We start from the raw sequence: 23,995 nt of genomic DNA on the forward strand, positions 1-23,995 counted from the left end.
GATTTTATCATGCATTGAACTAAGTTCATATGTAATATATAGTATACACAGTATAATTTTAAATATGAATCAATAGTACTTAGTGCTGATCACATATAAGTATAGTTCACAGTAAAAATCTTAGATAACCAAATTTCTAAGAAGATCTATTTTTTTTTGTGTTATTAGATACCACTGGTATATCTTTGTGATTAATTCATCTGACGCGATTGCATTGCCTAATACGTAATAGCAGCGATCGTAGAAATGTAATTTGTTGTTTGTCGTTCATTGGCATTAGTCTGACGAAATTGGTACCGAAACAACGCATGTACATATATGTACGTTTCATTGGTTTCTTTAGTTATCGTTACAAATACCACAGCTTAGGGACATACATGTGTCTGGTAAGTATTCTTATTGATATCGATAATAAAATTATTTATTATATATATGTACTTCCTAATTGTTATATTGTTGATATTATCATTTAAGTAATTCAGTCTCATTCAATAATAAGGATTCACAAGCTTCCGATAATCTATTCTAATTAGGTCAATAATTATCAAGTAATCGATTGATAAAATCTATCGCTCTTACGAATTTAAGCTTATGAATGTTACGATTAGTCTTTAATTTACATTAGAATTAAACAGAAAGATAATCATTTTCTCTTAGCATAAATACAATAGCCGATCAAGAATTATTTTAAGTCCATCTTGCAACTATGTTCTCGCTAGTTACATGTAGTTTATTGTCCAAACACATGTATGTCAATAACACTTAATTCGTACCTAGCGCGTGCTATTACAGTGAGATAATGCTATCGATCGAAAAAACAATATGGCGACCATGATAAAGATTTAGGAAATGTCAAATTCAAAATAGAAACTATTTCCTAACATATAATACAATGTATACGAAGAGTTCAATGTATATAAACATAATGCAGTGTAAGTTAAAAAATAATTAAAAAATCGAAAGTTAAAAAATAATTAAACGTAATCTGAATATCCTGAGTAAATTTGATAACCTAATTCGAATTAACATCATGAATTGTAAAGGTACTAACAGGTATCGGTTTTCATTACCAATTATGAACGCATTCATTTTGTACGTATTAACGATATTTTATGTGTATTATATTTTAATTATGTTGAAAAATAGCAGTACGAAGTAGTTGTTACGAAATATATTATAAGAACACTTGTTTTTGTCAACAAATAACAGAATAATATAAATGTTTATGTTGCAGATTCCATAGTTATTGTTTGTAGTAAAGGAATCAATTAAAAATTTATTACTAAATGACTAGGCAGGGAACAATTCAGATGTCACTCGATGATGACTTTGACAGACCATTTGAAGATGTCGAGCCTTTACAATGGGGAGCATTACGGGAACTATGTCATGCTAATTCGGAATATTTTGTGTCGCATCAAGATGAGAACAGTATTAGAATTAGAGCTGCGCTTATGGCTATATTAGATCATTTGGTACAGTTACAACCATTATACAAAGAAATTAGTAGAATTGCACCAATGTTTGATCTTGATGCGGAAACACCTGGCAATGGATATAGAAGTTTTCTAGTGCTAGTAGACAAATGTATTATTCACTCTCGTTCTGTCTGTCATCAAATATATTGCCAGAAGGACTCTTTATTTTTTCGTAAAAGTTACTATATGAGGTAATCGTTAAAATTCACCAAATAAAATTATTAAATATTTTTATTTAAAGATATATTAACAAGTACAAATATTTATAGAGAAATTGAGGCTTGCTCACAGCTATTGGCATCTTTGTGCACTTGCTTAGGACATTTACAAACTCTTTATTCTTGGAGCGAACATTTAAGTGATGGAAAACCATCTCTCTTTATAGGAGATAGTCATAATCCACATGAAATTTTAAGTAAAGTAGATAGTATTAATCAGTATTGTTTTTATGGCAGATGTTTGGGATTCCAGGTATACTAATAAGGATATCTATACATATAGCTTTAGTTAGTAATTAACTACTTTAACATTTTCTAGTTCAATATGTTGTGTTTTCAGTTTTATGACAACTTAAAGCCCATATTAAAAACTATAATGGTTTGTATGGCAACATTCAGCGAAGCTTTTTATTCTAATGGTACATTATTAGCAAGATGTGCTAATTCTGTCAAGTACATGTTAGATCCTGAAATAAGGGCACGTCGTATTGTTGATGTGTCTCAACGTGCTGATATCTCATTTTGTCAAGCTTTTTGGTTTCTCAATGAGGCTGGTAATATACTACGATTTTTAATGATAATATATACATAATTTATTTTAAATGTAGTAATTATTTCATTATGTTTATAGTTTAATTACTTCAAAATGTCATATGTATATATTATTATATGTTTTAGATCTTACACGTAGGTTGCCTGCTATAACAGCTCCTTCTTTGGCAATAAATCAAATAATTTCTATACCACCTGAAGAATTGACGCTTCCTACATTAAGTGGATCAACTGTCTCAATTCCAATACCAAACAGTCATATTGGAAAAAAGCCAATACATGTTAGGCTGTTTAGTTCTAAACGTCGTTTAGGAATGGTAAAGAGATAATTCGATTACTTTCTATATCTGTAATTTTAGCAGTATTTTCATTATTATTTTTATCTTAATTTTGCCTTTAATTGAGTAAAAATTTTTGTGAATCATCAGTTTCACTCCTGTGCAGTACATGCTTCTCTCAGGTTGGTTCAGGTGGAGTAGGAGGAGAACTGCATGGACTGTCCAATGAATTAATAATTCATTGTCATGGTGGAGGTTTTGTAGCACAGACTTCGCTATCTCATGAAACATATCTACGTAGTTGGGCAATAAATCTCGGTATACCTATTTTAAGTATAGATTACAGTTTAGCACCTGAAGCTCCGTTCCCTCGGGCACTCGAGGAAGTGCTATATGCATATGCATGGGCATTAAATCATGCAAGTACATTGCTTGGGAGTACAGCTCAAAAAATACTTTTCGCTGGTAAGATGTAAAACATTGCATGGTATTAGCTTCTTAACATAGTTTTATGTGAATGTTATTGTATATACAATATTCGTGAATAAGTATATTAAATTTTTATAGGTGATTCTGCTGGGGCCAATCTAAATTTGGGAGTTACCTTAAAATGTTTACAGTTAAATATCAGAAAACCTGATGGAATATTTATGGCATACACACCAGTACTTGTTGACTTTGTGCTATCACCTTCACGATTACTTTGCCTTACAGACCCATTATTACCTATGGGATTTCTTCTACGTTGCTTAAAAGCATATGCAGCTGACTGTTTTAAGTCAGAATCAGAATCTTTTGCTGAAGTGAGTGAAAGCGATCTAATAGCGCTAGCTCTCAGTCCCAATGGAGATGAAACAAATGATGCACATAAGTTAGCATCCTTACCATCTGATTCTACTTTGAATTCTGTTACTTTAACAGAAGTTGACGGTATATAAACACACGATGGATTAAACATAAAGATATTTTTTTAAGAAAATAATTTAAATGTATTATATAACTTTTATTACAGTTCATTGTTTTTATTATAGTCGGTTTTACATTTAAATACTCTCTGAACATTCTCTAACATAACAGGGACAGAACATCTACAGGAAGAAGCAAGATCTCAAGAATATGTTAATAAATTTTTTGGATTGTATCGAAATTGTGGTACAAATGCTTCAACACATATTGGAAATGGTACTATTAGCACAGAAAACAATATTTCAAAGAATGATAAATCATGGTCTTTTTTTGGATGGTCTCTTAGTGGAAGACATAAAGAATCCAGAGAACTGGATATAGAAAATGCGAAAAGTAGTATGGAGGAATTTATATTTACAGTACCCAGAGACCCATATTTAAGTCCTTATCTCGCAGCAGACCATCTTTTAGCACAATTACCACCAGTTAAAATGCTGGTAAATTCTTAAACAGTAAATTTTGTATGGAATACAATATGTGAAAAAGATTACATATATATATATATAAATGTTTTATTATAGACATTAGAGTTAGATCCATGCCTGGATGACTCTGTCATGTTCGCAAGAAAACTTCGATCGCTTGGTGTATTAATCACGCTTGACATATTGCCAGGTTTACCTCATGGGTTTCTTAACTTAACACCAGTAAATATTTTCTCATCAAATAAATCAAATTAAAATAATAATAAATCATATTAAATTATGTTTTATTATATCAAATTATTTAAATTTACAGGTTTCAAAAGAGGCATGTGAAGCGTCAGATTTATGTGTGAAAAGATTGCAAGAACTACTGACACTATAATTATATAGATATGAAAAATACTCATTAATATGTGAATGTTAATATGCGGGAACAAAAGTTTCTTTGCTATTATTATTTTTCAGATGCCAATTCTAATTAACTTTTTATGTACAAAGACACAATAATTTGCAATATGCCAAAAGCTTTATCCACGGTGCATAAATGTCATAAGTGTTTCTATCTACATATTTTATATTATACATTTATATTTTATTAATGATAATCACAGTATTCAAATAATTTTAAATCAAATAATCTCAAGTTACTGTACTTAAATGGTAATATCTTTGTATTATGTTTACTGAATGTGCATTTGCAAGAAAATCGAATTAGCTTTCAATTTTCTACTCAGAAAATATTTAAAGAATAAGACTATAGATATATTGATTGTACAAAATATTTGAGATTGTTTCAGTTCTGATCATTATAATATTTTTTGCAGCTAACACAAATTATTAAATGTATTAGACATAAATAAAGTATTATAAATGTAATGTGAGTTTAGTGAAGTGGTATAAAAGAGTGATATGTATAATGTTGGCAATAATTGGAAAATTATAAATTTTTGTTACGAGTATTAATAATTTATGGAATTGTTATGTTATATTGTTTACGTCGATGTACATTGTATTTATCAACTTTATTAAATTATTTATAAAACTCTAATTTTATAACTTATAACACACTGGGAAGTACAATAAAAATAATTTTATTACCAGACTATGAAAACATGTAGTTTTTGAGATGTGATAAATTAATGATTAACGATTTTTATTGATTACTTTGTTGATTATTTGTTTGATTTGTTTTAGGACGTAAAGTTTTTTGTAATACATGAGCATCGGCAGGTTCTATTCGTTTGTAATAATGTTCCTTTGTTTCTACTATTTCAAAACCAAATTTTTTATAAAAGTCAATGGCCCCTTCATTACTTATCTGAACATGACTGTAAACAAAAAGTAACATATAAAAGTAATAATTATTATTTATATATGAATATTTGCAAATGGATTTAATATATGTAATAAATTTCATTAAATACTTACAGAAAGATTGAATCAAAGTTTCCATCTTTGTAAACATAATTTAAAACATGTTGTACCATTACAGTACCTATTCCTAATCTTCTATAAGGATAGAGACATCCTAATGTCATAATATACAAACGCCTAGAATTTTCAGAAGTATCTACTCGACAACAAACTGCACCAACCTGAAATAAATAATATTATAATCTATTAAATTAATATCAATTTTTATTCAAAATATTGACATGTTTTTCAATGTATTGTTTGAGTATATAAACAAATATAACATACCACTATATCATTGTAATATGCAAGCTTTGCTAACTCTCCTGCTTCTAACACATCTTTATAAAATTTTTCATTGTATGAGACTGGAAACACCACTTGGTTAAGGAGTTTGAGCTGTTTTATATTATGTGGTGTTACATCTCCTAACTCTATTTTTGATCTGTAATTTTCAATTTTCCACTTTTACTTGACATAAAATATATTTATAATAATTTATTCATACATCACATACATATTTGAAAATATTATATGTATATATACATACATGCACATTGATATCATTAAACATGTTTTTATCTATCAAAACAAAGGATTTTAAAAACCGCGAAATTATAAAATTTTTATGGAATTCATATTTTGTTACTTTCAACAATTTCTTTTCTAGAAATTATTGTACTTAAAAGATTATTTTTACACATAATTCATTCGTTACTTTTTTATGCTGTAACTACGATTTTCTAATTACACGTCTTTAAATAAACATGCCCTTGAAAGCACGAATATATAAAATTTCAATTTACAGATAGTTATTGCACATCACAAGTGAAAGAAAAATGATCGTATAGATCTTCTAATAATACGTTGGAATAAAACGAATGTAATTGTTTTTAGAATGTTTTGATTCGTAATATAACAATATAACCTTAAAACTTTCGAGACTTACCTAGTCATATTAGGAAGTACAACAATTTTTAACGCTTCTCGAATAAATAACAATAACAAATTTCGATATTAATTGTTTTACAGGTTAATTACAAAGAAATAAGCCGTATATATTACACAATAACGTTACGCGGCTTCGTCCTTCTTATACTGAAATTTTATTAGTGGAGTAGGTTAAATATACATATATCTGCTTCTTCACATTTCGATAGGTTTTAGAATACATAAAAATTTATTAATTAATTGTGAATAACATATTTAATTGTAAGAAAAAGTAATATTATGCATATTATTATATTTAAATATATATGAAAACAATGCATTACATTTTTCTATATTATATATTGAAAAATATATAATTTATAAAATTTCAATTCAGCAGACTTTTCTCAGATTCAACTGAATCCAATAATATGTCTTATTATATTTCAAATTTGTACATAGTTATATCATTATTATAAGTTTTATTATATTGTCAAGGTGTAATACAAAATGTATTTAGTCACAAAATGTGAATAAAAAATAATAATATAAATATATGGAATATTCTACGGCGTAAATTACTTATCAATAATTTATGTACTCATTACTTATTAGTAATTTGATTATTGTCACAGAATTTAATTTACCATACATAATCAGTTAAGTAGCTGTAAAACTTATATTTGACAATATACATTACACTAAAATATGCAATAATTTTATAGAAATATATAATTATAAAGCTATATATGAAAATTTGGTTCAAATTTAAGAATGCTATCGCCGTTTATGATTTTATACATTTAATTTATATTGTAACTTAGAAATAATAATAATCATTGTGATAAAGACACAAGGGAACAAAAATCTTAATGTCATATGTTTATTTATGATATAATATTACATACATAAAAAATTATACTTTTTTTTAAAGTATATAAAAATAAAATTACATAATTTGGTTGTAGTAAATTATTTATAAACCTTACATTTCTTTTTTAATATAAAAGAAATTTGTATCATAAAGAATATATTATTTCAATAATAATAGATGTTTTAATAGAAATGATATCGCACGAGACTAGTGACACATAGTGCCAAAAGCGTAGTATTAAACGTCAATTTGAAGCGTAGTCTATTGTTTATTATAATAAGTTTTTCGTCTTACTTTTTTATAATAATGTCTAATAATAAAAGAGAACATAGTGGAAGCGATAATGAGGAAGATTGGGTTGGACCATTACCTTCAGAAGCTGTATCTCGAAAGAAACAGAAAGGTATACATGTATAACCTATTCTATGTTTATTATTTGTGATATTTTATAAAACTGAATGTGTTATTTATATGTTTTATTTTTTATATCGCATAAAGTTTCAATATAGTTAAATATAACTGAGAAGTGTCAAAATTTATTTATATAAGATAAATATGACATGATTATATAAATAATTAATTGATTTTAGTATTAAAATAATATTTATCTTTGATAAGTCTGTAATGTTAATTACATGTTTTTCATTATCAATAAATGTAATTTATAATTTTAGAAAATACAATATTTTGTATATATATAATTTTTAATGTTTCTTATTTAATTAAATTCAATGTTAATTTTACAGTTCTTGAATATGAACAAGTATACATAGATAATTTACCATGTTGCGAATGTTACGAAAAATCTTATATGCACAGAGATGTAATCACCCACATTGTGGTAACAAAGTTAGTATTTATTATTATCTCTTAAATAATAATATAATGTTTGTAATATAAGTTTGTGTTTTATATTTGTACAGATCAAATTTTGTGATAACGGGTAGTTTTGATGGACATGTTAAGTTTTGGAAAAAACAAGAGGAGTTAGTAGAATTTGTAAAGCATTTTCGCGCACATATGATGGCTATACAGTCTATGGCTGCTAGCTGTAATGGTATTCACGCATGCACTGTAAGCTTAGATAAAACAATAAAGATATTTGATGTTATAAATTTTGGTAAGTAGATCTTATTAGATACGTTCAATAATTTATTGTGTTGCATTAAACTAATATGGCTTAATTATCTGATATTATTAACGTCTTATTTCAGACATGATTAATATGATAAAGCTGCACTTTGTTCCACTTTGTTGTGAATGGATATATTCTCCTGGTGATGCAATATCTGCTGTAGCAGTTTCTGCTCAGGAATCAAATAAAATTTATATTTATGATGGACAAGGGACCAATACGCCATTGCATGTTTTTAAGAAATTACATATCGAACCTGTGGTTGCAATGAAAGTAAGGGGAATTAGCATAATCATATTCTGTGATCTTATTTAAGTAATTTTTATATAAACTGTTATTATTTGTAGTACAATTCTGCATTTGAAACGTGCATCTCTGCAGACAAAGCCGGTATTGTAGAATATTGGACAGGACCTAAAATGGAGTACAGGTATCCCAAGTGCGTTAAGTTTAAAACCAAGTTGGATACAGATTTGTTTGAGTTTGCAAAAAATAAAACTTATCCATGTGGGCTAGCAGTATCACCAGATGGTAAAAAATTTGCTTCTCTCAGTGGAGATAGAAAAGTTAGGGTCTTCAATTTTCGTACTGGGAAACTGTATAGAATATTTGATGAAACGTTACAAAGGTTTTCTGAATTACAACAAATGACACAGCAATTACCAAATATGGAATTTGGACGAAGGTAACGTTATTCTTTAATAAAATTTTAGCATAAAAATGAATCTATTTTCTAATCAAGATATTGATAATGTCTTTAGAATGGCGGTAGAAAGAGAACTGGATAAAACAGAAACGAACTTAGGAAATATTGTTTTTGATGAGTCAGGTTATATAATTTTATATAGCACAATGTTAGGTGTAAAAGTTGTAAATTTGTATACAAATCGATGTATTAGGATTATGGGGAAACCTGAAAACATTCGTCCTATGCAATTAGCTTTATTCCAGGTGTGTATAAAAAATTTACACGTTTCGAAAGATACTTGTATCTTTAGAAACTTTAGCTGATAACAACTAATATTTTAAAAATGTATAGGGGAAAGCTAGAAAGACTACAGCTGCTGTGACTGTAGAAATGGAGGCTGCAGAAAATCCAACATTGGAAATGAATCGTCCGGATCCAACACTCTTTTGTACAGCTTACAAAAAAAATAGATTTTATATGTTTACAAGGAGGGAACCAGAGGATACCAAAAGTCAAGAATGTGATAGGGATGTTTTCAATGAAAGACCATCGAAAGAAGATATTATTTCCTCTACCGAAGCTACCAATGTACAAAAGATCTATGATACAGCAATTATCCATACAGCTCTTGGAGATATTCACTTGAATCTTTTTGGAAAAGATGTTCCGAGAACAGTGGAAAATTTCTGTGTTCATTCGAAAAATGGTTATTACAATGGACATATATTCCATAGAGTAATTAAGGGATTTATGATTCAAACTGGTGATCCTACTGGAACTGGTACTGGTGGAGAAAGTATATGGGGAGGAGAGTTTGAAGACGAATTTAGGCCACATTTAAAACATGACAGACCGTACACTTTAAGTATGGCTAATGCTGGACCGAACACAAATGGCAGCCAATTTTTCATTACTTTGACGCCAACTGTAAGTTGGGACGAGTTTGCGTAATTCTTTTTTTTTTTTATATGAAAATATGTGAAAGTAGGATGCGTAGTAGATAATTTATATAATTTATCAATGCAGTGCATGTGAGAAATCTACTACTATCTTCTTGTAATCGATTAGAAATTGATTAAAAATTAAATTGAAATCATTCACATTTTAATACACATATTAATGGTAACACGTTAACATATTAATTAATATTAATGTTATATTTGTTTCAGCCTTGGTTGGATAATAAACACAGCGTATTCGGTAGAGTGGTAAAAGGAATGGAAGTTGTACAAAATATTAGTCAAGTAAAAACAAATCCGAAAACTGATAAACCTTATGATGATATTCGAATAGTTAGCGTTACTGTGAAATAATGTCTCCAATTTCAATATATAAAATAATGATATTGAATTTACGATATGCTATATACACATTCTTTTCTGAACACTATTCTAAATCCTTTTCCTCAGCCTTCTCTTGTTCTATTTTGTACAGCAGAGCTCGTATAAAATTATACATTCCCGTTAAACACGTAAACGCGTTTACACTGAATAAATTATAGTTCTTTGGTGTGATGATCAATGAATACCTGATGGATAAATAATTTGTAAATCTTACTTCTTTCGCTTAAAACGATATGTTTGTTGTATACATTTTTACGAGGAAAATAGCATCGTTTAAGTAATACCTGGACCATATGGCACCAGTAATCATTAGACTCGCAGTTTGCGTAAGAGAAATCGTGTTTGGAGGTCGCTTCATGTCACCTAATCCTGCCAACACCAAACCCCATTTAAACGTAGGTGCCCAAAAGAATACAGTAGTCGGTCCTATATTAATAAAAATATTAACAACAAATTAAAAGTTTTTATGGACTGTCTTTGTGAAAAATTTTCCCAACCTGCAGGATGTAAAAAAACAGGACGAAGTTTTGCTGGAAGGAGGCAAGATATTCGTATCATTAACCGTTGATAAGCACTTTTCTTCTTCGGTGGAGGCATCGTATGATGGTAATTAATTTTTATTTATTCGATTGTAAAATCGTTTTTTGTCATAAAGTTTGACAGGAAAAAAATGATATGTGGGATAATAAAAGGTTTGACTTGGTCATACTGAAGTTTGATTATACCTAGTGATGTTAATAAATAAAGCTTATTTCGAGAAATTAAAAATATGAACACATTTAGATAATACAAATATTTGTAATTATAATTAATTAATTAGGATAACAATTAAGATATTAATTATTTTATAGATGTGCTTATGGCTACAATTGTGATACCATGGTGTATTGGATGATCTTAAATTAAAAAAGACGCACGTATAAAAAAGTAAAAGAACATTTTGTTTATAAACTTGTGTAATAAAAATTATTAGAATGATTTATCATAATAAAGAACAGAAAATTGAAATTTTTTTGTGTAAAAATTATATTTTGAGTATAAAATTTCATTTCAGATTTTTGCTTTTCATAAATTATCCTATCATATTATTATATGTTATTTTGCAAAAAATTTCAATATAGATCGCAAAATATTGAAATACAGATAATTTCACAAATATTTATTTTGTCAATATTTATCTTTCATAGAAATTTAAAACAAATGATATTTGTTGGTAACTTTTTGATTACGATTCGAAAATTGTTCATTTTGTATTATGTTTAAGACGATATAACCCACATGGCATAAAAATATAATTCATTAAATTTTAAGAAGATTTTCACGAATGTCGTCAATATTAAGGCACAGCAGAACTTTTGTAATATTAAATTCAAAATGAGTTGTCGCAACATCAGTGTAAGCCAAGGAACATGGAACGATTTGGAGGAAATGAAATATTTGCTTTGCGCTATCGAGTGTTGGTACGTTTACCCTCGTTATTACCTTCTGGATAAAGGACTTAAACTTTATGCAGTGATAAAGGAAATAATATTTCTACTACTAAAAGCAGAACTATGTAAAATTGCTTAGTTTAAACGTATATAAATCATTATTTTTTCTGAATTATTTTTATTTATGTATGCAGCAATATGTTTTATATGAATGTGATACGATTTCATGCAGGAATCTTGATGGAATATTTTTATTTCTTTTTCTTTTAATTATTCTATATTCATTATTCATACGCAAGATCTAATTTATTTCACGTACATCATAATAACACACAGTAGCTTTACACGAACGAGTTTCTAAAACCTAACGATAGAAGAATAAACTAAATAACAAACAAGTTTGCACGAATGACACAGGAAGAATATAGAAGATTTAGAAAATTGAATTTCTGCAGAAGAATATCTAAAGAACTGTTATTACGTTTCTCTCTGTCTTTTTAAGAACGCCTCTTACAGCAAGTATCTTAAAATAATGCAGAAAGAATTTAGAAAGTACGAGCAAGTTTCTAAAACCTAACCTAAATAGAAGAATAAACTAAATAACAAATAAGTTTACACGAACACAACATAGGAAAGAATGTAGAAAACGTAGAAGATTGAATTTTTGCAAAAAGAAAACTACCCGAAGAATAGAGATTACATTTTTCTCAAACTTTTCATAAATGCCTCTTGCAGCAAGTGTCCTAGTGTACCACCTCCACCCACGTGTTCCGCTGTATTACCACCGAGAATCGAGGAGTTGTGTCCCGTTATTCCTCCTCAGAGACCCTGCTGTCCGCCTCCTCGTTGTCCACCAACCCCCTGTTGTCCACAACCACGACCTTGCCCAATATCAGCTTCTTGTTGCGCGCCGTCACCACCCTCTTGTTCGCCATCACCTCCTTGTTGCCGGATACCTATAGTTCCCAGTCCTGCTTGTTTTCCACCACCAATGTGTGCTCCACTCCCATCGAGACCTTGCGTTTCACCTTCTCCACTGCCGTGCTATCCAAGTGAGCTGTTATAGAGCGCCTTATCTAAAAAGCCGGTTTCTGTAATCGGCTGATCTTACCGGTAGATGGTAAAAAGTGATAAGAAATCTGGAACAAGTTGCCTGTACGTGTTGTATCGAAATAAAAAAACGAGCAGTATTTAACGTTAAACTTAAGGAAGGATATCGATGTTTTAAAATATATTTCTTGCGATTTCCGCAAAATCGTAGGGAGACACAGCAGTGCTGTAACGGGCGGAAATAATAAAAAATTTAAATTTCTCAAAATAGAAAGTGGCGAACGTTTAACGTTAAATGGAAACACGATATCGGTGTTAAGAGAATCGGTAAAGTAGAATATAGAAAAGACACGTCAATTTCTCGGGGACAATGGAACCATGGTAATCCTTTCGTAGCTGTTTCACGTAAACCTAAAGCATCGAACATAGACAACTCGTTCGAGATTTCGCAGTTCCTGCCATCTCCTTACCAGTGATAGGATCGAGTTTATTGTACGCTCATAAATCTGTATCGAATCCGGTATATCCAATGAAATTTTACTCGTAATTAAGAATCGACATAATTAAGAACATAGGACCTAGGTTTTGAAAGTTGCGTTGCCAGTTATATCTTGGATATTGTATACATTTCTTAACGCCTGTTTTGTGCAATTTTGTATCTTTAAATTCATCAAAAAATTCCACGCATGCTTCTACGGGTTTACGAAAGATTTTCAGATGCAAAAATACACAGAATCTGACACTGGTGCCGTCTGTTTGCCTTTGAAGATTAAAATTTCAAACGTACAACCATCCCTTTGGACAGCATATAGTTTATTATTTTTCATTTACATAGACCCAGCCTTTTGGGTTTCGCTGCACTTCCGGTTTTACATTACAATTAGATTCTTCGACTCTTTAATTCTCGCTTTCATTTAAAACAGCGTATACTTAAATTTGCGTATATAATTGGTACGGCGTATCCCGAAGGGTTTCTTTCCGCGAAACTTTACCAGCATATTCTACAAACAAAATGGATAAGCAAAGAAATATGTAGAACGCTTTATTAAAAAATTATCGAAAAGAAAATACCAGGAGATAAGGGGCTGGTGTTTCGTTGGCACAGCGTAATTAATAAAGCATTACCGCTATCTGTTTCTGATATCTACTTGTAGAGGTCGTTGATTCGGTCAATCAATGCTGGCAATGTTTAAACGATCATTAGCCTCGACAATAGATAGAGGTGGAGGAGGATCGATTCTTTTGCTCCAGAGATCATCGGATATCGCGCCAATTGACTCGTCGCTGTAACCGCGAAGAGAGATGGTCATCAAAAACGAATTAAGATGGCGTTAGGAGTTATCGCGAAGGATTTCCGACGTATTTGCTGCTATCGAGAAAAGTGAGCAAGAAATTTAGTAACGCGATAGATTCAATTTGCTGTCGTAGACGCCAGTGTTGCGTTCCTAAATAGCGGACAATATTTTAAAATGTAATTATAATGTGGACCGACATAATCTATCCCTAGTTGTGTCGATAAAGTTTCGCGGGAACAAAACTGGGACACATTGTATTTTATAGTAGCATTTTATGCCTCGTACGAGCTCCGAGGAAGTGTTGGCGATGTTAACGAGCTACTTATAGAACACACTACGTGATAACTTAATTTCTTCGTAGTTTAATAACAATCAAGTAAATTAACCAATTATTAATTAGATCGTATTTTGTATATTGCTTCATATTTTGTAGTTTCGTACTGTTGACGGCGATAAGGTCTCACGTGTTACCACGCGAAGAAAAACGACTTGAAAATATCGAATTGAAAATTAAATTGAACACGAGTAAGCTGTGGAACGTATACGAAGGTAATACAATTGTTTGGTAGGTAACATCGATATCGATCGAAGATTGGTCGACATTTTGTCTTTTGTTTTTAAACATATTTCGTTAAATTTTCGCTTTTTTAGTTTGATCGCGTACATGATGATAAGTGGGATTTTAATTTAGCAGGTGTCAGTGGGAATAGTTTTGGAAAATTTATTTGACATCTGGACACGGATTGTCTATCAATTTCGAGCAATGTTCGAAGTTAAAAAAAAAGTGTAAAAATTTGTAGAAGAATCGTTTCGAATTTGTATGATATATAATATTTATTTTAAACTTCGATGTACATTGAGAATCTTCGCGTAACGTGATATGAACACAAATAAAATAATGCTCGTGTCGCACGAAACGTTTAATGGGTACAGATTCTTTGAAATTTTTAAAGATCATCTGTATTTTAATCCATATTAATACGTTGATCGATGTATTCATCTATTGCTCGCTCATTAACGTAATTTAAAATTCTATCACATCGAATCGCTTTCTGTTTAATTTTTAAAATTTGATTCATGCCCAAGTTGCACGTCTTACAACGTTAAACATAACCTTAAAACAGCCTGTAAACAATATAAAGAGGCTATAGATTAAAATAAAATACTAGAAACATTGACAGAGATTTTCAGACAATTTTGGAACGAAACGAAGATACGAACAAATGTCAAATATTTAAATACGAGAAAAGAAAGCTTACTTTAAGCTTTATTTTAAATGAGCGACAAGATTATCGTACGCGACAACTTTATTCGTATGTCCATATCGGGTCCCATGAGTCGAAGCTTAAAATACAATCACGCTTATCTCGAATCGATTTACAGGATAGGAAATCTTCCAATCGTTGAAATCGAAGCTTAGCTTATAACGAATCCTGGAAATTGAATACCACAGCGATAACAACGCTCGAACATCCTATTTATCTCACAGCGGAAGCTTAAACGTTAGTGAGAAAAGAAAAAAAAAAAAAAAGAAAAAACGCAATTGCGATGAGAAAAGCCGATGTAACGTTGGTCAGGGATAATCGTCCATCGATTACTGACAAATTCATGAATATAATACATTTTAAAACACATTTCGTTCCCTCTGCTTTTCTTTCGTTTCTTCTTAAAATTATTCGAAGCATGTTGTTATGTAGAGTAACAATTCGCAAGAACAACAATTTATCAGTCGTTGCTTTCGGTCTCGTAAATGTTATTCGTTTCGATTTTTACGCTTATACGTAGTGGATCGTGTATAATAAGTCCGCCTAGCTTTCGTCGCTGTATAGTTTCAAGGATCGCTAGAGAAATTTTATTTATGGTAGCGGACAAACGTACGGGAAGAAGAAGCGCTAGAACGTCGAAGAATTTATAACACTCGATTTTCTTGCATTTAGGAATAAATTGAAAATGTATGTAAATAAAATGGTATAATTATGGTTGGGTAATATTGATAATTGTAACGAAGTAATTGTAAGGACTATTCCAACGAATAAATAATTAGGCTTTGTTAGGATTTACGATTTGTTTTCGAATAAGCTTATTCAATTATTATTAATTATTATAAGCGTTAGCCCTTTTTTCTACGACTTTTGTTTCCCATTTCTTTTTCCATCAAATTGTTTTCAACTGGAAGAAGGGAATTTCACTTTTATGTGGTTTATACAATGAACGTTACATAAGAACGCGGAAAATCATATGAGACAGAAAATTTTGTAAACAATAAAAGATTACAGGGAAGACACGATAAGACTGTAGATACTTTGATGAATTTTTTTTAAAAAGTCTAATAGCATTTTACGATTGCAAACGAACGTCTTGGTACGATTTAATATATTGATATTCTAACTTTTCGATACAAACCAAAGGAAACTGATTTTCCCTGGGATTCTAGCGATCGATGGATCTGTGCTCCGCTTTGGAACACGTAGCTTCGTTTATTTTGTTTAGTTGCAAAAACAAATCGACAAGGGAATTTTAATAGAAACGGAAAACTTGACCTATCGTTGACTGCGAATTTTCCTGCGATTGTAAGAAATGTAAAGCGCGTAGAAAAGAATAGCGTGCGGACAATACGCAAGTATATAGAAAATATCGAATGTACGATACTCTTCGCAAATACGATCAACGGATACAGCATATTTCTGCCTGGTTATTATTTTTTTTTTTTTTTTTTGGTAGCATCCATGAAGATGCCAATTTGCATAAAAATCCGCAGTAGACTACTTATCACGTTCTTCTCCCGTTATGCCGCGAAACGAACTAATTCGCACGAAAGACAAAGTACACCGCTGATATGATACGACAAATGGTCGTTCTCTCCTTCAAAGCTTTTATCTTCTAATCCTCGACACTGACTTTACCAGACCCGGTCACACGACCGGTTTCAAAATTTCATTAAAAATTGTACGTTCGTCTAACTTCATGTAAATTCTTACATTATCTGATTAAGCAATTTCCCAATTTTTGTTGATATAAGAATTTACACTATCTGATTATCCAATTTCTCAATTTTTGTTTACGTAAGAATTTACATTATCTGATTATCCAGTTTCTCAATTTTTGTTTACATAAGAATTTACATTATCTGATTATCCAGTTTCTCAATTTTTGTTTACATAAGAATTTACATTATCTGATTATCCAATTTCTCAATTTTTGTTTACATAAGAATTTACATTATCTGATTATCCAGTTTCTCAATTTTTGTTTACATAAGAATTTACATTATCTGATTATCCAGTTTCTCAATTTTTGTTTACATAAGAATTTACATTATCTGATTATCCAATTTCTCAATTTTTGTTTACATAAGAATTTACATTATCTGATTATCCAGTTTCTCAATTTTTGTTTACATAAGAATTTACATTATCTGATTATCCAGTTTCTCAATTTTTGTTTACATAAGAATTTACATTATCTGATTATCCAATTTCTCAATTTTTGTTTACATAAGAATTTACATTATCTGATTATCCAATTTCTCAATTTTTGTTTACATAAGAATTTACACTATCTGATTATTCAATTCCTCAATTTTTGTTTACATAGGAATTTACGATTAACTAATTTCTCAATTTTTGTTTACATAAGAATTTACATTATCTGATTATCCAATTTCTCAATTTTTGTTTACATAGGAATTTACATTATCTGATTATCCAATTTCTTAATTTTTGTTTACATAAGAATTTACACTATCTGATTATCTAATTTCCCAATTTTTGTTGATATAAGAATTTACATTATCTGATTAACCAATTTCCTAATTTTTGTTGATATAAGAATTTACACTATCTGATTATTCAATTCCTCAATTTTTGTTTACATAAGAATTTACAATATCTGATTAACCAATTTCTCAATTTTTGTTTACATAAGAATTTACATATAAAGTTGGACGAACGAAAGAAATATCGAGGAATGTAGAATTTTAAATAAAATTTCGAAGCCGGTCATTTCAAATCGTATTTTTACATTAACGTTTCGCGCGAGGCGCAAGCCGTGGCATCGATAACACGTGGAAACTCTGCAGAGAATCTCGCCGGGAACATCCCTGATAAATTCATACTTTGGCCGATTCGTGCGCGGATCTCCTCCCTTTCTCTCTCCCTTTGAAATCAAACGCGTACGAAATTGAAAATATCACACGCGTAGTATACAAAGTATACATTATACTTTTTTCATCGATCTCATTCGCAGATCTGTGTTTCCTCGGGGATGTTCTCTCTGCCAGTTCAATTTCATTCAAATCGATTTCGATTTATTCAAGTCCGATCGGAATGGTACAAACAGAATCCCATTAAAAAAGATCTGAAAAACCGTTGCACGTGGTTCCAAGAAATATACTTTTCCGCAATCTGCCTTCTCTTCTCGATAAACGATATTTCTCAGACTCCTGGTATTTTTCCAACGTTTTACACGCTTCTGACTTACGTTAATTTCGTATTCGGTTTTCGGTTGGATTTCAGCTTCTTCCTGCTACGTAGGGTGTCGAAAGAAGTCGGAGTTAAATTATCCAGAAGTTGGAACATATAGTACTCGGTAAAATAAAAACGACGATAAGAGGAGACGTAGCGCGGCTTACACCGACCGGATGCGATGAAATTATCTTAAGCTGTAGAGGCGATATATTTCAGCAGTGGATTAGGAAAATGCTGCGATGTGCAATAATTACAAACTAGAAACCAAAGAGCATATATTGTACAAATGTGCACAGCATTCAGCGTGTAGATTGCATGTTACAAACGGAATATCATCCTGAAGTATTGTTAATAACCGAGAAAGAGCAAGTGAAATTAATATACAAGAAATTAGACAAAAATCAACTTAGAATATTTCGCATAAGCAATGTCAGAAGCAAGAGCCTTCTGCTTCGACGCATAAAATTAAGAACAATTAGAATATTAGAAAATACTGAGATAAAGTCGCTATAGGCGATTAATATTGTTATCGTTATTATTATTATTATTGTTGTTATTGTTGTTACAGTAAGAAAGAAGGTATTAAGAAATATTGGTACGAAAATTATTATTATTGTAGATGGTAGGTTTATGTAGTATTCATGGAAAATTGAAGAAGGTGAAAATGCACAGAATACATTTGGTATGCAAAGATAAATAAAATATCGAGACTTGCGAGGGATTCTATCCTCGAGTTTCATTTCTTCAGAGGCGTGCGAGAAGCTTCTGTTAAGGGGCCAGAAATTGATCGCCATATTTTTACGTATTTTCATTCCCTTGACGTTACTCAAAAACTTAATTAGATTTCCTCTCGTTGTTATTCGAGTATCGAATAATAATTGAATTGATAATATACAAAAGCGCGATGAAATAATATACGAAAAAAAAACGCATATAAATTAATAAGGATAATTTGCAGTTGAGAAAGTTGGTGTCGTATCTCGAAAAATAATGATTTTCGTACCAATATTTACAAGTACGTTGCGGATTTTTATGCGTTTACGTGGAATTGAAAATATCTCGAAAGCTAGCGGCAAAATACGCCAAGTTCCACGTAATAAGCAAAAACGCATAATTAAATACATGGTAGTTTTTAGTAAATAAAATTAACTGTCTATCTAGATAACACTTTTATCTTATTATATTCATAAAAATATGCTCGCATAAATATCCGCGCCCTATTTATAAGATGCTTTTCTTATTCTTTATTTTAACGACTACTACATGTTCCTTAGGTCTAATCTCAGCATTTTTTATACATCCTATATATCGATTCTCACGTACACAGAAAAGAAGAATCGGACGATCGACAAACCTAATTTTCACGTATTCTTAATCGTTACTTCGAGCCGGGCAAACGTTAGAGGACGAACAGATCCTCGCAGCTTTTCGTTTTCCTTTTGAAGCCCAACAGGTGTTTCAAGATCCTTCTACGATGCTTGCTTCTTCTTCGTCTGGTTGCCTGGTCGCGGTCCCGTTGTGGATTCAGCTTAATCTGCGCTAGAATGCCGACCAGCAGCTCGTCCACGTGATGGGCAAGTCCTGACGAGGTTTCGATGAACTTGCAGCCGCAGTTGTTCGCCAAACGTCGGCCAACTGTTGACACAGAGATTACCAAGTGAGATAACAGTTTGATTACAGAGGATATTTTTCTTATTTTTATATATTATCTCAACATCTTCCTCGAGCCAACTATTCACGTTGCATCGGAATCGTTGCAATGGAATTTTATTTATCGTTATTTAGATGACAAACAGCGCACCAGTTATTGCGTCGAATAGTCGTAATTATCGAGATTGATCCGACAGTTGAAGGAAGAAACGGCGGATCAATTTTTGCGTCGCGTAATTCTACCGATCGAAAATGATCGCTGTTTAAACAACGAACGATAAATTCGTTCTCGGATTTCCTGATTTTCTGTTACAACAGAATCAATCCTTAAGTATACGATGTGCACAGATGTATCAAAACGATTAAACATTTCGAAGCTGTTAGCACTTTACTGACCCCTAGCGGTTCAACGACATACGCACGTCCGACCGGTAGCTCGGCCGCAGATCCTCCCTGGCGCCGCCACTGTTTCGGTTTAGACTCTCCAAATACCATTTTTTTCGTTCATCGCGAACGGTAAGTTTCTCAAATTGGTATAAAGCTGTGGCAGCTTGCAAAGCAACGTAACTGATCGCAAAAAGCTGATTAATCGGCTATCGATCGGTAAGCGTCGGCGACAGAAACCCGATTAATCGGTTATCAGTCGGTAAAGTATTAATCTACGTGTCCATAGAAAATCTGCCATAGAAAAATCCGTTTCATTTTGTTATATTTTCCTGTTCCATCCAATTTCTGAAACAACAATCTGGAAAATACACTGAAAGAAGGCAACGGCAAATAACGAATAAAGCTAAAACACTGGGATTACAAAAGAAAGAATAAGACGGAAGAACAAAAGCTAGCATAGTTCGTACAACGATCTATTTATCCGCTGATACTTCATACTTTATACCTTAATATTATAAATATAGATCACGTCGTGTGTCTGCCACTTCACGTGTAGCTTCACGATCGTGTCATTGAAAATTGCTTGTTTACTTCAAGTACTATAAATACATGCAAAATGAAAGAACGAAGAAAAGAATTAATTATTACGTTACGTAGCTGTTAGCATGATCAATTTTGCTTAATAATACTTAACGCACGAGAAAGAAAGCCTAATCTTGATTCAAATTAGCGGTATTTAGGTTTCGCTGAATCTCGTCTAATACGTACGAGCACGAAAGCGTAATTAAGCGACTAGCGATTACGATCACGCCAAGTGGCAACTATCAGCTTTCGTCAGAACGGCCGTGCAGTTAGCGGGAAACCGATAAGCACGGCAGCAGCTTTCATTAATATAAAAATTGATGTTAATCAACGCGAGTAACAAGTTTATTTATCGTTGACCTTCCCTAGTTTCAGAAGCTCTTACGTTAGAAGGAAATTCAGTGAACTGGTCCCGGAGAGCAATTCTAGCGATTGCACCGGGCTATATCTTTGTACCGAGAGAAAAGTTACTTCTTCTTTTATGTAGTACTTAACTTTCCTACGATCTTCGTATCTTTACGTCCCGATTGCGCTTTCGTTTCAACAAATGTGTAAAACGTTTTAGTGGTCCGAGGGAACTCGTTGCAATGGTTCGCGGAACATTTTGATACTCAAACTCGAAACAAGAAATCCCGAAATACGTAACTCATTGCAGTTACGCGTGGCGATTGTTAATTAAGATGGAAAACGCGGTTTTATTTTGCGTTCACCGTAACCTAGGCATGTAGAGCGTAGAATTTAGAATATATCAAGTTGTCTGGAAAGTTTCTTTCGGAAGAAAATGGATCGTACATAATTCCATAAAATGATAAATATTATTTCCTTATGAAACGAAAGAAACTTTTGGAAACTTTGGACCGAACAGTTTGGTTATTTATATTCTTATTATAAATAATCAAACGAAGCAAGAGATCTAATCGAAACTCACGTGGCCAACTATAATCCAACTATAATGTTACACGCGTTTAATCGAGCTCCAAATTGCCAATCGAATATCCAGCAAAATCACACGATCGTCCACTAAACCAAAGTTAATTACCTAGTACTGCACCTGGTCTCGAAACTCACGTGGACAGACCAGGTGTAAAAGATAATTGAAGACACGAAGATGAAAAAAGAGACAGACATGGAAGACATAGAAGATAAATTGGCAATGTACAAGACAACGATCAAACTCATATGGACTTATGGAATAGTTGTATGGGGAAACAGAGGCAAAGAATCAGCACCACGTCGTTAGATTCGAATCACCGCAATAAACGGCACTCGGAGCAAGAGTTGTCAATGGCTCGTGCTGACATCAGGGACGAAGATCGAACGGAAAGATGTAGAAATACCAACTGTCCAAGAGAAAATTAAGAGACGCAACGAGACATAAGAAAAGAATTGCGCAATGTCCTGAGAAACCAACCCCGTGGACGTACAAAGGGCGGATTAAACGAGGGACATCCTCCTCCGAAGGAGGAACATGCTGCCGTAGGAATCTCGCGAGATGCTGTAAGACGACAACCTGGGGGAAGTTACCGACGTGATAATTTATATCCAGCAGAATTTACCGAACTCGCAAGCAGGGCACATTCTAAAGGCAGATAACCCAAATAAAGAAAAAGAGGAAGTTGCAAATTTTGTGTAAGTATGATCGCGCAAAAATATGGCGAATAAACGCCAAGGAAAGCTTGGAGAGTGGCAAAGAAAGTCAAAGAGACGGTGTAAGCCAGTATCGCACGTCCAACGAGTAAATAACCGAGTCCACCCCCATAGTTGGTTACAAAGTTCGTTTCTTATTGCTCGTACGCACCAACGGATGGAACCTCCCGTTTCCTCTCGAGATCGACTTTGTTGCCGACGAGAATCACGCCACGACTAGCCATATAATCGCTCTTCCATAGATACATCAACGTATCTTCGGCCATTTTCAAGCTACGCCTGTCCACCACGGAGTAAACCACCACGTAAACGTCCGGATTGTACGTCGAGCAGAACGTCTCCACCTGGAACAAATAAAAGAGGGAAGTTTCGTTAGTCGTTAGGATGTTCTTGTGTTTTACTGGTTGCTACTCCCATAAGAACAGACAAGCGGATTATTACTTGCAAATGGATAAATATCAGATGTTTTTCGAGTGAGAAAGAGATGGTAACTTTACACTTTCGTATTTTTCCTTTGTGTATATTTAAAATTACGAAGAGTCGACCATATCTAAAGCATATCTAAAGATACGTGACGACGTAAATAGACGACACGTACCGCGATATAGAAAGATACAAGCATAAATAATGCCGAAGTATTTATAAAATTAAGTCCCGTTTCATGCGAAACGCGTGCATAGTCGGCAGCAGCGGGTTAAAAGAGAAATCCAGGGACGTATAAAAGATTAAACGAAATTTTCTTTCAAGAGAGAAGAAAGTTCAATTTTATCAAGATTCTACTACACCCTTCACCTCGTGTTTCTTTTCTTTTTTCTTTTACAACTCGTAGCAAATTAGATGTACAATATAATTCCGCGTGTTTCCATCGAGATAAAGGTAATACGATGTCAAGTAGAAATAAGTCCGCCAATTTTAATAAGCAAGCTAAACCTCTAACCGCAGAAGTTCGAGCGTAGGGACGCTGCGCGATGAATGCGGCCGAAGAAGATAAAAACAAGAAGAAATGGAAGAGAATAGAGACGCAGCGAGAAAGGAATGCGCAGAGTATTTGTATATGTATAATTAAATAAATAAAGATGGGTAGAAGTTATATAAATGTACGTATGTTGAAGCGAGGACATTATCAGATTTAGCAGAGTGCCTGACGTTAGTGAATCGTCGGATTTATCGAACATGTTTTTTCTTAAC

The 23,995-nt window shown here is 32.1% G+C and overlaps 5 protein-coding genes and 1 non-coding gene across 14 annotated transcripts in view; 3 read left to right on the forward strand and 3 right to left on the reverse strand.

The window, feature by feature from the left end:
* Nucleotides 1-231: 231 nt before the first annotated feature.
* On the forward strand, nt 232-4,965 carry LOC100646474 (hormone-sensitive lipase). Of its 5 annotated transcripts, none has more exons than XM_012312768.3 (10): nt 232-386; nt 1,235-1,669; nt 1,748-1,949; nt 2,037-2,250; nt 2,375-2,565; nt 2,709-2,991; nt 3,094-3,456; nt 3,604-3,929; nt 4,014-4,139; nt 4,231-4,965. In XM_012312768.3, the coding sequence occupies exons 2-10, from the start codon at nt 1,287-1,289 to the stop codon at nt 4,297-4,299; spliced, it is 2,157 nt and encodes a 718-aa protein (XP_012168158.1). In that variant the 5' UTR covers nt 232-386; nt 1,235-1,286; the 3' UTR covers nt 4,300-4,965. The 5 variants fall into 5 exon arrangements, with proteins under 5 accessions (XP_012168158.1, XP_012168157.1, XP_048265368.1 ...); XM_012312767.3 differs by lacking the exon at nt 232-386 and adding an exon at nt 737-932; XM_048409411.1 differs by lacking the exon at nt 232-386 and adding an exon at nt 920-1,043.
* A 27-nt stretch (nt 4,966-4,992) lies between these two features.
* Nucleotides 4,993-6,465, reverse strand: LOC100646834 (probable N-acetyltransferase san). Of its 2 annotated transcripts, none has more exons than XM_003398396.4 (4): nt 6,280-6,465; nt 5,619-5,775; nt 5,346-5,512; nt 4,993-5,245 (listed from the first exon to the last, which is right to left on the reverse strand). In XM_003398396.4, the coding sequence occupies exons 1-4, from the start codon at nt 6,285-6,287 to the stop codon at nt 5,071-5,073; spliced, it is 507 nt and encodes a 168-aa protein (XP_003398444.1). In that variant the 5' UTR covers nt 6,288-6,465; the 3' UTR covers nt 4,993-5,070. The 2 variants fall into 2 exon arrangements, with proteins under 2 accessions (XP_003398444.1, XP_048265371.1); XM_048409414.1 differs by lacking the exon at nt 6,280-6,465 and adding an exon at nt 5,881-6,217.
* Nucleotides 6,466-7,335: 870 nt separating this feature from the next.
* Nucleotides 7,336-10,311, forward strand: LOC125384595 (peptidylprolyl isomerase domain and WD repeat-containing protein 1). Its single transcript, XM_003398395.4, has 8 exons — nt 7,336-7,537; nt 7,881-7,983; nt 8,058-8,254; nt 8,349-8,542; nt 8,617-8,954; nt 9,031-9,220; nt 9,309-9,884; nt 10,127-10,311. Exons 1-8 carry the CDS (start codon nt 7,441-7,443, stop codon nt 10,268-10,270), a joined length of 1,839 nt encoding a protein of 612 aa, XP_003398443.1. The 5' UTR covers nt 7,336-7,440; the 3' UTR covers nt 10,271-10,311.
* Nucleotides 10,312-10,343: 32 nt separating this feature from the next.
* Nucleotides 10,344-11,127, reverse strand: LOC100648025 (mitochondrial pyruvate carrier 2). Its single transcript, XM_003398080.4, has 3 exons — nt 10,798-11,127; nt 10,585-10,726; nt 10,344-10,485 (listed from the first exon to the last, which is right to left on the reverse strand). Exons 1-3 carry the CDS (start codon nt 10,895-10,897, stop codon nt 10,344-10,346), a joined length of 384 nt encoding a protein of 127 aa, XP_003398128.3. The 5' UTR covers nt 10,898-11,127.
* A 2,880-nt stretch (nt 11,128-14,007) lies between these two features.
* Nucleotides 14,008-16,559, forward strand: LOC105666177. Of its 2 annotated transcripts, none has more exons than XR_007225611.1 (2): nt 14,008-14,640; nt 14,727-16,559. It is a non-coding gene; the product is annotated as an uncharacterized LOC105666177 (transcript). The 2 variants fall into 2 exon arrangements; XR_007225610.1 differs by having other exon boundaries at nt 14,008-14,624.
* Nucleotides 16,560-18,799: 2,240 nt separating this feature from the next.
* Nucleotides 18,800-23,995, reverse strand: part of LOC100646265 (GTP-binding protein RAD) — an 80,451-nt gene continuing 75,255 nt past the window's right edge. For all 3 annotated transcript variants that reach the window (XM_048409793.1, XM_020864925.2, XM_020864924.2), the window contains 2 exons: nt 22,959-23,151; nt 18,800-20,176 (listed from right to left, as the gene is read on the reverse strand). In XM_048409793.1, the coding sequence (XP_048265750.1) occupies nt 19,941-20,176; nt 22,959-23,151 (429 nt within the window). In that variant the 3' untranslated portion in view covers nt 18,800-19,940. The remainder of the gene's footprint in view (nt 20,177-22,958; nt 23,152-23,995) is intronic.

The sequence above is a fragment of the Bombus terrestris genome, chromosome 10 (assembly GCF_910591885.1).
Source record: "Bombus terrestris chromosome 10, iyBomTerr1.2, whole genome shotgun sequence".
Classification (NCBI taxonomy): Eukaryota; Metazoa; Arthropoda; class Insecta; order Hymenoptera; family Apidae; genus Bombus; species Bombus terrestris.

Bases quoted from the DNA above. Each gene is read 5' to 3' on its own strand.
- LOC100646474 (XM_012312768.3), top strand. From the start codon at position 1,287: ATGACTAGGCAGGGAACAATTCAGATGTCACTCGATGATGACTTTGAC. The intron at 2,566-2,708 runs GTAAAGAGATAA...TGCTTCTCTCAG, and splicing joins CTAAACGTCGTTTAGGAATG to GTTGGTTCAGGTGGAGTAGG. The intron at 3,457-3,603 runs GTATATAAACAC...CTAACATAACAG, and splicing joins TACTTTAACAGAAGTTGACG to GGACAGAACATCTACAGGAA.
- LOC100646834 (XM_048409414.1), bottom strand. The intron at 5,513-5,618 runs GTATGTTATATT...TATTTATTTCAG, and splicing joins CATATTACAATGATATAGTG to GTTGGTGCAGTTTGTTGTCG. The intron at 5,246-5,345 runs GTAAGTATTTAA...TTTTGTTTACAG, and splicing joins AACTTTGATTCAATCTTTCT to TCATGTTCAGATAAGTAATG.
- LOC125384595 (XM_003398395.4), top strand. From the start codon at position 7,441: ATGTCTAATAATAAAAGAGAACATAGTGGAAGCGATAATGAGGAAGAT. The intron at 7,538-7,880 runs GTATACATGTAT...TTAATTTTACAG, and splicing joins ATCTCGAAAGAAACAGAAAG to TTCTTGAATATGAACAAGTA. The intron at 9,885-10,126 runs GTAAGTTGGGAC...TATTTGTTTCAG, and splicing joins TCATTACTTTGACGCCAACT to CCTTGGTTGGATAATAAACA.
- LOC100648025 (XM_003398080.4), bottom strand. From the start codon at position 10,897: ATGCCTCCACCGAAGAAGAAAAGTGCTTATCAACGGTTAATGATACGA. The intron at 10,727-10,797 runs GTTGGGAAAATT...TTATTAATATAG, and splicing joins TGTTTTTTTACATCCTGCAG to GACCGACTACTGTATTCTTT. The intron at 10,486-10,584 runs GTATTACTTAAA...TTTATCCATCAG, and splicing joins ACTGGTGCCATATGGTCCAG to GTATTCATTGATCATCACAC.